Source organism: Arvicanthis niloticus, chromosome 4 (genome assembly GCF_011762505.2).
Source record: "Arvicanthis niloticus isolate mArvNil1 chromosome 4, mArvNil1.pat.X, whole genome shotgun sequence".
Lineage (NCBI taxonomy): Eukaryota > Metazoa > Chordata > Mammalia > Rodentia > Muridae > Arvicanthis > Arvicanthis niloticus.
The window spans coordinates 82,124,221-82,138,233 of NC_047661.1; the positions used below are offsets into that span (position 1 = coordinate 82,124,221).

Consider the following 14,013-nt stretch of genomic DNA (forward strand, 5'->3'; position numbering starts at 1 on the left):
TACTGCCTAGGCTAGTCACAGCTTTCAAACAATGAGGCCACACAACTAGTAAAAGTGTGTAAGTGTGTTCTGTGTGTGTGTGTGTAAAAGAGTTGTATGTGACAGATTGTGTGGGTGTGTGAGTGTGGGTGTGTGTGTGAGAGAGAGAGAGCATATATGGGTAAGAGTATACGCTGAGGACTTGATGACTATTACCAGAACATTCACCAACTACAGAAAGCCCTCCTGGTGTTAAGACACTCCTTTTCAAAAGTCCATGACACCGTGCTATAAGTGGGGTGGAAAATAAACACAAGATCACATCGAGTAAGAAAAAGGCACACTTGATGAGCTAGCGTGTTGTGTGGTGAGTGTTGAAAACTGATTTCTGGCCACTGTCATTACCTTTTCTAAAATCCCAAGATAAAGACTGGAGGCTTCACCTGTTGTTCACTGTCATTGCCTAAAGCTATAAATAGGTCTGAAGCTCATCTCTCCCCTTTTAGCAGAGAAGGGTCAGATTACAGGGGGCAAAACAAAATAATAAAATAAGTGTCCTGGTATTTCAGAGAGTCAGTCCGCCGTCCCCACAGTCTCTCTCCTTCCTCTGCTGTTCTCTCCTAGAGTCAAGGATCCCAGTCACAATGCCTCTATTCAAACTTACAGGTAGGTGTGCAGGTAGCATAACTACCATGTCAGCTTTAACAACCCTTTATTTAGGGTTCATAATCGCTTCAGATGTACACACCAGAGAAAGGCAACTCGTTTTCAAGTGTTTGGTTTCTTTCTAGTAGTGGGAGGAGGGTTTTTTTCTCAAACTATGTCTTTGAATCCCTTAGAAAACTGATTTCACAGCCCAGAGAAGGGTTGTCAGCCCTGTACTAACGATTATGACCATGAGAGAAATGTTAGCCCAGACTTCCAGTGCTTTACAACCCACACTTGCACTCAGAGGATTCTTTTAAAAAAAGAAATCAATTGTATGTTATGTTTCACTATAAAATGCCAGACATGTGAAATAAAAAGAACAATTACACCAAAAGTTAAAGTAATAAACACTTAGGAAAACTAGAAAATGGTAACTTAAAAAGTCACATAGTCTTGTTCAAGGGATCCACTCAACATTTCCGAGTTCAGCTTCTCAGTCCTTGGTTTATGGGAGATTAAAGATGCTTTTAAGGATAGATACAGTTGCATTTGTGTTACACTTGTAATTGTGCAGCCTTTGGGCAGGATAAGCTTTAGCTTAACATAATGTGATAACTATTATGTATTTATTCCAAATGCTTCCTAAACCCATTTGAAATGGCTGGATGGTATTCAAGTTTTCTTAATTATCTCCTGGTTTTTTTTTTTAAACCTATTTTACATGCATAAATGTCCTCCTGACCTTATATGCATCTAAAACTTTCTCTGTGCATAAAGAGTATTTCCGTGAGATCGGGTCTCAGAAATGATGGTTCAGTGGGTGCTACCCACTTGTTTGGTGCTACCAAATAAGCTGGTTTTGTTTGCCCAGGCCCAGCACTGTTTGAGAGTTCCTAGCCCTTTTCAACAGATCAATCTTTTGCTTTCTTTTAAATTTCCATCCTACAAAAAGTGGCTCAGCAGTGGAATACGAGCTTGGTATTAGTACACAAGGCCCCAGGTTCAGCCCCGCACACCATGGCCCTGCAAAGAAGGACTTTTTAAAGAATATTAATGTGTGCTTAAAGATATTTGCTAGTAAGGATGGAAATGAAAGCTACAGTGACCGTATTCCCATTATGTCCTTGGATAGTGCATAGTAGACTAGAAGATAACATAGAACAGTACTCGGTACCACCCCTCTCCGTGGCAGCCTACACCTGTTTCCCAGAGCCTGGGTTCATGGTCACAACAGATGCCCAGAGTTTTTCATGTGTTGTGTCTCATTTTTTTTTCACTTCACACAGGTCAAGGAAAACGTGAGTATTTTGGACTGTTTTTCCTGCCAATTGCAAGTATCTGTAAAAGAAGTGACAGTGTTCCTTAGTTTACAAAGGGGCTTATTTCTCAGCAGTGTTTATAAACGGAACCACTATAAGCCAGTAATGATTACTAGTAACTGTAGATAGCAAACAACCTTCACGGCTCTCCTGGATTTCCAAAACACAAAAACTAAAAACAAAACACCTACTATTTTTCCCTATAAAGGAAACATGAGCCCATGCATACTGGTGAAGGCTTGTAATCTCAGCACTGGGAAGGCTGAGGCAGGAGCATGAAGCATGCTCCATGGAGCAAGGCGAGCCTGGCCCGCATAATGAGGATCTGTCTTGTCTTAGAGTACAACCATGAAACACACAGGCAAATAAAGGCCACCTCCCAAGTTAGTTGTTTGCTATTGTGAAATCAAACATACAGACTAGTGAACAGGGGTGTACTAACGCTCGCTTTAGATGGTCTTCAACTCTAGTGCAAAAAGGGAAAAAAATTGTTGCCAATTTTTTTTGACAAGATAAAACATGATTTTAGATAAAATTAGCTTTAGTTATGTGTTCTGCCTGCTCTCCACTTCTAATGTTCTTTTGCTGACTGATGAGGTTCTGTCTCCAAGTTCCTCTGTAAGATGAGATGTGGGAGGTGGGAGCCTGCAAGTTGGCCTACCCCACACATGAATAAACTCTGCTGGGAAATAAGCCTGGCTTTCTGGACCTGCGGGGGTGAAGCAAGCATGGTGACCTTCTCAAGAGCTGTGTACTTCCTGCGTTAGTAATCCTGAGTGTCACGGAGAGCTCCCTGCAGACTTTAAATATTTCATATTTGATCTCTAGAGCATCCTTCCGAAGTTGACTTGTTATTAACGTCCCCCTTTTACGATGATGAACCATGAGGCTCCTGGTGACTGTGGTTTGCCCAAGGCTACCTGATGCTATGGGCACCCTTTCTTACCTTAATCCAGTGGCCTATCTTGCCATTTTACCTTTTTCTTTTCTATTTGTCCTGAGATAGATGCCCTGCGCCTGAGACACTGGCCCTCAGCTATCCCATGATCTCAAACAACTTGCTAAGAAGGGGTCAGTAATTATCTACACATGCCTGAGGAGATTATTTCTCCTTCCTGAATTTGGGTTGTCATCACATCTTATCTACTTACTTTTAAATACCAGCTTCACTTTTTCCTGCCTGAAGTCACCACCATGCCCTGAAGTAGTGGGAAAGGCAAAGCTCTCGAATTAGCGATTGAATTTCAGCTGTGCTTGCATAGAATCAAAACAGCTGTCTAATTCTGTGGAACCAAAAATCAACCATATCATTTTGGGTCAGCATGTAAGCTACTTGGGAATATAACATTCAGCCATCGGTAGTGGTTTAGAGAAATGCAACCTTAGTAAAAGATATACTTAAAAAAAAATGTATGAGCCAAATGGATATAAACAGTTCTAGGTAACAAATGGTTGTTCTGGAAGAGCCAGCATGTCACCAGATGGGACTGGATCTCTGGCATCAACTCCATACGGTCCCTCCCTAAGGTCCTCAACCGCACTGCCACAGGCACAGCATGACAAACCATTGACACCCTCATTCTCATCATCGTAACCAACTGACCTATCTCCATTTGCCCTTCATGGCTCATGAAGCATCTAACTTCACCTGCCGCTCATCTCCGAGGTGCCTGTGGTGCTCTAGGAGGGAAGGAGCTATTTCTCGGGATCAGCTGGTGGTGGGCTGGGATGGCCTCAGCTGTCACTTACATCTACTTAGTGTTCCATTTGCTTTGCTGTGGGCTGCTGCACTTGCCAATGAACGACTAACAGCTTCCAAGCGCACTTCTCGTTTCTCGGTTTCTGGATGTGTTGGAGTATGACAAGACAAATGAGGGCTCAAGGTTCAGGTAACACTGTCTTCCCTGTTAATTCTGCCATCACCAGCCAGGATTTTAAACGAGCTCATCTGACAGTGTTGGTGACATCATGAGTCACTTGCTATCATTTCTAATGGATGCTTCATCCCATACCATCATAACTACAAGTCATCTTTAATGCCAAAGCTAAACCAACTGTGAGCTTGCCCGACACTGACAAATTACCTCATTGAGTTTACTCTAATGCTTTGGTTTTTCTTGAAGGGTTTCCACACACAATATGTCACAACAGCCTCGAGAGTGAGGTTGGGGTGGTATCAGCACTCCCACTTAACACTCAAGGAAACTGACACAGAGCAGGGTGAGGGAGTTGATAAGTGCAGGACTTGAACTCATTATCCACTACATCTGATTGAAAATAGCCACCTTTTGGAGGCCTGCATAGACCCTGGCACAGAGGTCGTTCTCACTGGTGGTTTGCTCTGTCATCTCCATGGCAAGTTTCTGTGTCCGTGTTGCTCCAGTAGCTAGTTCTTTACTGTTCTCAGTACTGATCACCAGATGCTTTCTGGAAGTACCAAAGGCTCTTAGGGGTGTTGCAGGAGTGAGCTGGGAGACGGCTAGTGAGCTGGGCATGTAGAGAAGAAAGTGGAACTCAACAGAAAATCAGGCACCTTTTGGCCATCACTACCCCGTAAGATAAAACTGGGTCTTACATCCTGAAGGTTTGGGGATTATTCATTGTCAGGCTAATAGAGTTCACCCTTGTTTCTTCATTTCAAGAATAGAAAAACTTTGGCTGGGCAGTGGTGGTGCACGCCTTTAATCCCAGCACTTGGGAGGCAGAGGCAGGTGGATCTCTCTCTAAGTTCAAGGCTGTCCTGATCTACAGGGTGAATTCTGGGACAGCCAGGGATACACAGAGAAACCCTGTCTTGAAAAAATAAAGGAAAGTAAAACAAAGCAAACAAACAAAAAGAATGGAAAAATATGGGCTGAGTCCAGTCCCTGGAATCTACCTATGTAGTGGTAGAAGAAAGCTGATATCCGAGGTGTGCTCTGTCTCTGCCAGTTTGTCTGTCTCTCTCTCTCCCTCCCCCCTCTCTCCCTCTTTGTTTCTGTTTCTCTCTATCTCTCTGTCTCTGTGCCTCAGTTTTCTCCCTCTCTCTCACATATATGCATACACAGAGTGGGGAGAGAGAGAGAATGAATGGGAAAACGTAAGGACCAACAGTATGTTAGCCTTGTAAGGGTCACTCATTGTCAAAGGCCACGCCCACAAGGAATGTACTCCCACCACACACTACTAAGTATTGGCAGCTCCCTTTCACCACATAACAACATATCACAGACATCAGGTTTAAAAATCAACAAATCAACCAAAAAACAACATGGAGGTTAGCTCCCAGGATCATTGGTCCTTTCTACAGTGTCTTTAAAACTACCAGGAAGACCCAGATGACCCAATGGAAAGGACTGTGTTATGCAATGACTATGAAACCAACCTTAGCCCTGCCAGGAGCAAGTTATGTTGCATTAAGAGTTTGTCCTGTAGGAGTCCAGCTGCATCTATAGGGTCCTCCAGAAGTGTGCTCCATACACAACCCTGCAGTAATGTAAGAGCCGGCCTGGAGCTTTGGCTGGGGGTCAGGGAAAGCATGAAGCCAACACACATTATCCTAACCCTTGTGCCTGATACCTCGAGAAAACTCCTAGGTAGATTTTGGACAAAGGTGTCAACTAATATGTGAAAAACCTCTTCTAGAAATTGATGACGCAATGCGTAGCTTTGCTGAAAAAGTGTTTGCCTCTGAAGTCAAAGATGAGGGAGGTCGGCATGAGATCTCCCCCTTCGACGTGGAAGAGATCTGCCCAATTTCCCTTCGTGAGATGCAGGCTCACATATTTCACATGGAGAACCTGTCCATGTCCATGGACGGCAGGAGGTAAGTGTGGCACCTTGGGACAAAGTGTGGCGGCTCCTGAATGAAGGTCTGTCTGAGTGCAGGCCACACAGAAAGGAATAACTCTGCCGGGCTTCCAAGTTCTTCTTCTGTCTCTTTGAACAGGTTAGGGTGAGACACTGAGTGACAGAAAAAAGAAAGCAGTCCCCTCCTGCCCTTGTCTACACTGTAAGCTAAATAAAGCCTTTCTATCACCCCAGGAAGAGAACTGGAGCCTCCAAAGTGGGCTGACAGCTGCAGTAAGCACTCTCAACATAGACATAGTTGGCATGGAAACTGGAACGCAAATGCCTTGCCTTCAGGCACATCCCCTGGTCAACACCAGTGTTGTTCTCTGATATGAATCCCTCTCCAGAAAGTCTGAAGGGCACCTTGGCCTTGGTGGGATGTCTTCATCTCTGCCCATAGTGCACCTGTCATGCATGTTACCCTTCCCTCAGGAGTTACCAGAGGTCTTTCATGAAAAAAATTTTTATTTCACTCCCTATAGCTCTTCACCACACTGTTCTCAAGCTTTCCGCACCCCCCCCCCCCCCATCCTGCTGGTCTCTTCCTGCTGTCTTTTTTCTTGGTTTTATTCCTTTAAAGGAGGAGCAGCAAATCATCTCCTTTAAGATCCTCTGAAGGACCTCACCCAGGGCTAGTCTCTCTTCAAAGTAGAAACTCAAAAATCAAACAAAACAAAACCCCCCAAATAAAATACCTGTTTATATAAAAAAATATATTATCAGGTAGGAGTGGTGGTCTACATCTTTAATCCCAGGACTCTGGAGGCTGAGGAAAGCAGTTCTCTGTGAGTTCAAGACTAGCCTGGTCTACAGAGTGAGTTCCAGGATAGCCTGGACTACACAGAGAAACCATGTCTCAAAAAACAAACAAACAAAAACCCCCAACCAAATAGTAACAACCAAAACCAACATGAAAGAAAGAAAACAGTATCAATAAAGTTTTTAATACCCTGCAAGACATTTGCTATGCATTCTTACATCTCACAGAAATCCTATAAAGTAGCTAGCTGCCTTAGATTGTTATCATTGTGACAAAACACTCAAACATGTGGACTTAGAGGAGGAACAGTTTATTTGAGCTTAGAGTCTCGGAGTTTTCAGCCCACAGTCAGTTGACCCTGTTGCTTTGGGCTTGTGGTGTCTGAGGATATCATGGAGTTCATGGCACAAAGAGGGAGGAGGGTGGGTCAAGGAGGGAGGCTCAGGGTCTCATTATCCCCTTCAAGAGCATGCCCCTGATAAGGGACCTACTCCTGTCCACTACATCACCTCTTAGCAACTGTGCCTTCTCCCCAGTAGAGCCACAAGCTGGTGAGTGAGCCTTCAGCGCATGAGGGTGGGATTTCAGATGTAAACTGCAACAGAACTTCCTAAGGTGTGGTACTGTACTGCCAGGGAATGGAAATTCTCAGAATTTACGGAACATGAATACAATGACACAGGATACAGCTGCCATCACCCGTGTTCACTGTAACAGCTGATTGCCGACTCTATTCATACCAGACCTTTTGGGAAGGAGTGTGTTATGTTGACGGCCTTCTAATACACCCCCTCAGGCCCCCTATACTAAAAGCAACCATCAAATTTGCTGGGTACTTCCTTCTCCCACTATGGTAGTATCTTGTTTCTGACAACCAGTCCATATTTTAATTTTTTCCTTTTTTGGCCTCAAAATAAACCAGCATAGTGAAAAATCCATCTATTATGATGGAACTCCTGAGGAGGACCAAGCTAATTTTTTTTTTATTTGTTAATTTCAAACCCAGAAAAAGGCGCTTCCAAGGACGGAAGACTGTTAATTTGTCCATTCCACAAAGTGAAACATCTTCTACCAAAATGTCCCACATCGAAGAATTTATTTCTTCATCCCCGACCTACGAGAGTGTGCCTGACTTCCAGAGGGTGCAGATCACTGGTGACTATGCCTCTGGGGTGAGTCGTGCTTACCATGCAGATGTGCCCCCAGACAGACACTCATAGCTCCATGCTGTCTTCCCTTCCTCTCTTGCTCTGCTTCTTCTGCATCTCAGTCCTAATGCTGAACGTCACATTTCTGTGTTGCTCCATCATCCCACATAATGCTAATACACTGACGATACGAAGAAAGATTCACTGTGCATAACCCAGACTGCAGTGAACAGACTGGCAAAAGGACCAAAGAGAACAGTAAGGAAGAACACTTTATTGTAGCTGACTGCCCCATAAAGTAAACACAGAGGTGAGGGGATGCGGGGGAGGGCACTGCAGGTTAGCCGAGCTTGCCGAGGAGGCTGGAGACTTGAGTCAAGCTCCAGCTTCTACAGGAAGGTGAGAACCAACTCCTGCAGTTGTCCTCTGACCTCCATCTGCACACCGTGGCACATGGCCAAAACAAACAAACAAACACAGGAAAATCTAGTGGAGGGGGTGCTAGAGGACCGGCTCTGTGGTTAAGAGCACTTAATGCTCTGGCAGAGAACCTGGGTTCAATTCCCAGCACACACATGGTGGCTCACAACTGTCTAGAATTCCAGTTCCAAGGGATGCAATACCTTTCTTTGACACACACCCTCGAGCCTTGCCTTGTGGTTTCACACACACACACACACACACCATTCACACACATAATAAAAAAAGAAAAGAAGAGAAAAAGAAAAATCCAGCAAGACCATTGTCTTTAGATTGTATAAAGTCCCTGGGCTCGTTGCAGTAGCTCACATAGCAGGCGTCACTCGGAGTGGATTCTAGCATGTCACAGGGATACTGAACTCATCATGTTACTAACAATGTGCCCTGCTTGTCTTATCCCAGCAGTAGGCCAGTTAATAAATCTCTGCCACAGGGACTTGCAGTATCAGCATCGTATTAGTGAAACTGCTGTCGAGCACTCAGTCTCTGCTCCAAATATGGATGCAGTGCCAGTGCTGAGCCCCTGTCTCATGTAGACACTCACAAGGCTCGGGGCGCCGAAATGCAAGCCGTTCTTGTTTGTTTATTTTCTTCAGTATGGCAACCAGGGTGCTGAGCAAACGGCGGACGCAGACAGTAAAGAGCTGACATGAAATTCTTGATGAAATGGTAAAGACATGATAAACACAATTTGGAAAACTCCAGACTTCAAGGCTTAAAGCTCAGGAGACACACTTGGCATCAGTGTGCTTGGTAGACATGAGAACAGAAATAGGAGAGAAATGTAAGGAAGTCAGGGAAGAGTGACCCCACACCAGAGACCTGGGCCTGGGGTCTTGCGGCTTCACTTAGCAGCTGAATAAGGCTAAGCTGCAAGCAATGTTCCTCTTGGTTGTGCCCTGTAGCCAACAGGAGCATCCTCTAAATGTAAGCACAGAGATGGGAAGGGGCATCTCAGGACTAAAGTCTCAGGGCCTATGGAACCTGATAAGTAATTGACAGAATTTAATTGGCCCTTATCAATAAGGGTCTTATTGCTAGGTCTCATGGCATCTAGGCCTTTACACTAAGATGTTGAGGGCTGGAGACATGCAGGTGAATAGAAGCCCACCCTAGCCTGCGAAAAGCTGATAGAACAAGTGTCTTTGGAAGCTGATGCTCAGAACCAGGTTTGCTCCAGAACCAGGCTTGCTCTGGGTTCTTTGGGATAATGTAGGCATCTCTCTTTCAAAATAGACTTGAGTGTGAGCTGTCTGGCTGTGACATATGCCACCCTGCTGATTGCCAGGGTTCATTCTTGGATCTGGCTGGCTGGGTGTCTCCTTCCTCACTGGCTCCATGTGTCTGTGTCATTCCCTGAGTTGCACAGTCAGCGGAAGAGGACCCCCCCATAGAGGAGGACCCCATTCCAGTCAAGCGTATACCAGCCAGCAGCTGCACTCCCCTGATAGAACTCCATATGAGCTCTCAAAATAGACTTACCGGTCAGGCTCCGTCATCTGTATCTCTAGCCTTTGAGATCACACTTATGCTGTCCTCGGAGAGAAGGTCTTTGAGGCTCCGGTAACATAGTAAACTGGAGGGAAGGCAGGGAATCTCCAGCAGCTCAAACCAAGTTTTATTCTAGAAGCTTTCTCTTTTTACACAGAGATAAAATTCTCTAAGACTATCTAAAAGAAGCTAGGAATGGTGACACATGCCTGTAATGCTAGGAAAGATGAGAGAAGAATTTGAGGCTGGGCTACATAGTGAGTTCAAGACACTGTCTCAAAACATTTTTTTTTTAAAAGCTAGGCCTGTTGTCTCACACCTATAATCCCAGCACCAGGGTGGTAGAGGTAGGGGGAGTTTAGGGCCATTCTTGGCAACATAGTAAGTTGGAGACCTGTCTGGCTACATGAGATCTTGTCTCTAAGGCAAGGAGATAAGGAATTGAAGGTCAAGCCTCAGCTATAAAGTGAGACCCTGACTTAACAACTGCTGGCCTTCATCAATATATTTTGACAGTTGAGATACCACACTCAGAAGTTTATATTTTATTTTGTTGGTTTTTGTTTTTGTTTGTTTTGAAATAAGACCTTGTCCTGGAATGCCTGTATAGATCAGGCTGGCCTTGAACTTACAGCCTCAGCCTCCTATGTGCTGGAATTATAGGCATGTGCCACCATATCCAGTTTCAGAAGTATGTACTTTCAGTGTGCAAATGTTGCACGAAAGAAAGACTACCTATGCAATGGTAGAATGTGTTCTTCTTAAAAAATGGAATCGCAGGGCTTGGGGATGGTTCACTAAGTACTTAAAGTGCACCCAAATGAGTGTACTTAAAATGAGGACTCAAAGACCCTTAAAGTGAAAGCAGGAAGGATCTGAGTTCAAGATCCTTCTACATGGGACCCCAGGACCCATGTAGAAAACTGGACATGGCCACACTTGCCTGTAACCCCAGTGCTATGGGCAGCAGAGACAGGAGAGCCCCTGGGTCCTAGTACCTGCCAACTTAGCTCTGGGTTCTGTGAGAAACCCTCTATCAAGGGAATAAGGCAGAGAGTGACAGAACAAGACACTTGGTGGTGTCCTCCTTGGTCGCACACACCTGCCAAATATGCAGCTACACCACACACACAATATTAATTGTAACATCATCACATATTCAGAATAGATGCAATTAAAACTCATGGGAGGTGAAATTTCACGTTTTCTTATATGGAGAACCTAGCTTTGAAATTGTGTGTGTGACAAAACCAGAAGTCGGAAAAGGGATCATGAAATAGGGAAGAGGTCTGAAGGAAGGTGGAGATAGAGAAGCAGAGAGAGACTCCCCGGATGATGACAGGGCACAGCTGCAGGAGGAAGGGGCATGGGGCAGGGCAGAGGGCAAGGAAAAGGATAAGAACAAAGAATATTGACACACATGTGAAGGTGCCATGATGAAACCCAGTATTTACATAACCTAAAAACAAACAGTGATAATAAAAAGTTCTTTTTAATCACATTTGTCTGTAGATAATCTAAATGGGGTACCTAGAGAGTCAGTGATAGAGTATTTGGCCCTGGATTTGAGTCCTAACACCAAAAACAACCTCAGAAACAAATGCAAAATTCACACGAAAGATTTCTATCACAGGTAAGGTATGGTACAGTTAAAAGAGGTAGAAAAACTCCAAGAGTCTCTCCTGCAGAGAGTCTCAGAGTCCCAGAACAGGAGGAATCAGCTAGACAGGTGCGGTAGGCTCAACAAGGCCACAGCACACAGGAAAGCCAGAACCTGAGAGATCAGCCTGACCATTTTCCAGGGTCTCACAGGCTCAGCTCTGACACTTTCTCGGCAGGTAACCGTTGAAGACTTTGAGGAGGTGTGTAAAGGTCTCTATCGGGCATTGTGTATAAGGGAGAAATACATGCAGAAGTCATTCCAGAGGTTCCCCAAGACACCCTCCAAGTACCTGAGGAGCATCGACGGTGAGGCCTTGGTAGCAAATGAGAACTTCTATCCAGGTAACTTATTCTCTCATGAATGTAATATAGCCTTAGGCTTACCTACTAAATATGATTTTTGTTTTTTGTTTTTGTGTTGTTCAAGACAAGGTTTCTCTGTGTAGTCCTGGCTGTCCCGGAACTTGCTTTGTAGAGCAGGCTGACCTCAAACTCAAAGATCCACCTGCCTCTGCCTCTCAAGTGAGTTCTGGAACTAAAGTCATGGGCCACTAATGCCAGGCTCTAAATATGAATTTTAACATATGTTCTTAGATGACTAGTGACCCAGCCTTAAAATATCATAGTTGCCATTGGCCCTGACCTGTGGTCCATGTCAGTCACTTGATTGGGTGGGCCCTTATAATACCTCTCTGAAACCCCAAGTTAGACGTTTATCTCCTAGTCTCAGTGGTTGTGTTAGGTGTCCTGATTATTCGGCTACGATTCAGCCTTGCCCTCTGTCTCATCCTCAGGTCTCTGCTGGTTATCAAAACACAGTTCCAAGCACATTACTTTCCTGATAAAAAAATTCCCATGCTCCCCATCCCCTCCCTACACAGCCAGTCAGAATCACCTGTCTCCATCCATTTCAGCCATTCAGGTTTCTACTTGCTCACATGACTTATTTCTAAACTGAAGACTTCTCTCCATGCCCCACTCTCCTAGTCTTTGTTATGATTGGAGTGTTAGTGACAGGATCTCAAGTTACCCAGGTTGGCCTCCAAACTAGATTTGTAGCTGAGGATGTCCTTGAACTCTTTGACCTACCTTCTCAAGTGCATGCATTATAGGCTAGCACCTCATTCCCAGCTTTAGTTGGAAGCCTTTCTAGATCTCCCTGTAGTTCGGCACTTTTCTGCAGTTGTTCTGTTTCTAGGCTTCTCTCCATCTCTGGTTTGCCTTTTGCCTTGCTTAGTCACCCTAAATCCACATGCCTAGAGTCAACCCAAGTCTTCAGGGTGCAGACCGAATGCCACCGTTTCTTTCTCTCTCTCTTTTTCTCCTCCTCCTCTCCCTTCCTCCTCCTCCCCTCTTCTTCCTTCTTCTTCTCCTCCTCTTTTTCCTCTTCTTCCTTCTCCTTCCCCTCCTCTTCTTTTGGAGGCGAAGGGCTTCTAAAGACAGGGTTTCACTATGTAGCTCTGATTGTCCTGAAACTTGCTCTGTAGACCAGGCTGACCTTGAACTCACAGAGATCCACCTCCCTCTTCCTCCCTAGTGCTGGGACTAAAGGTGTGCATCAAAAGTATCTGGCAAGAGGCTGTTTTTGTTTTTAAGTAATACTCCAGAGTTTTATCACAACTTTATATAATTTTTTTAAACAAAGCAGTAAACTGCACTAAGCAGAAAGTTTGTGTTGACCAATTTCAGGAAACTAAAAGTATTTATCACCATATCTGGTGACACCTGCCTGGAAGCCCAGCACTTGAAGGTAAAAACCAGAAATCAGGAGTTTAAACAGGAGTGTAATTCCTTAACTACAGAACAAATTGAAGACCAGCTTGGGCTGAAAGAGCCACCCCCAAAAAGTCCACCTTCCACTCCCATCTCCTCAACTAACTAACTAACTAACTAACTAAGTAACCAAACAAGAAACACATAAATGAATAAATAGAAATAAGAAGTGGTGACCCACATCTTTGATCCCAGCACTCTGGAGGCAGAGGCAAGTGGGTCTCCATAGGAGGGCAGCCTGGTCTACAGAGTGAGTGAGAGACCAGCCAAGGCTTCATAATTAGATTTTGTCTCAAAAATCAATTTTAAAAAAGTATTTCTAAGTAGTGTATTAATTATATAAATACTACTAAATAACTTAAAAATCATTCCTTTTTTAAAAATATAACTGTCACTCTTTTTTTTAAATATTTATTTTATGTATGGGAGTACACTGTTGCTGTCTTCAGACACACTAAAAGAGGACATCAGACCCCATTACAGATGGTTGTGAACCACCAGGTGGTTGCTGGGAATTGAACTCAGGACCTCTAGAAGAGCAGTCAGTGCTCTTAACCACTGAGCCATCTCTCCAGCCCTTGAAAATCATTCTTATGATAAATAAAATATTATCATAGTTTTTGTTTGTTTGTTTGTTTTTGGAGACAGGATTTCTCTGCATAGCCCTGCCTGTTCTGGAGCTCCCTCTGTAGACCAGGCTAGCCTCAAACTCAGAGATAGCCTGCCTCTGCCTCCCAAGTGCTGGGATCAAAAGAGCCAGCAATGTCTGGCTCCTAGTTATTTTTATAACAATTTAAGTCACTTTGGGAAAATAAGCTTTGTTTAAAGGACAAATGAAGCTAGATGTGATTGATGGGGCATGACGCTAGTCCCAGCATTTGTGAGGCAGGAGGATCTCTATGAGTATGCTTTTTAGGACAGC

At 44.3% G+C, this 14,013-nt stretch overlaps 1 protein-coding gene across 2 annotated transcripts in view; it reads left to right on the plus strand.

Moving 5' to 3' along the window:
• Positions 1 to 550: 550 nt before the first annotated feature.
• Positions 551 to 14,013, plus strand: part of Ampd1 (adenosine monophosphate deaminase 1) — a 24,062-nt gene continuing 10,599 nt past the window's right edge. Inside the window, exons 1-5 of one of the 2 annotated variants that reach the window (XM_034500307.2) lie at positions 609 to 645; positions 1,914 to 1,925; positions 5,571 to 5,751; positions 7,544 to 7,709; positions 11,495 to 11,660. In XM_034500307.2, coding sequence (XP_034356198.1) covers positions 624 to 645; positions 1,914 to 1,925; positions 5,571 to 5,751; positions 7,544 to 7,709; positions 11,495 to 11,660 — 547 coding nt within the window. In that variant the 5' untranslated portion in view covers positions 609 to 623. Of the gene's footprint in view, positions 646 to 1,913; positions 1,926 to 5,570; positions 5,752 to 7,543; positions 7,710 to 11,494; positions 11,661 to 14,013 lie in introns of both variants that reach the window. The other variant, XM_076933039.1, reaches the window with a different exon arrangement.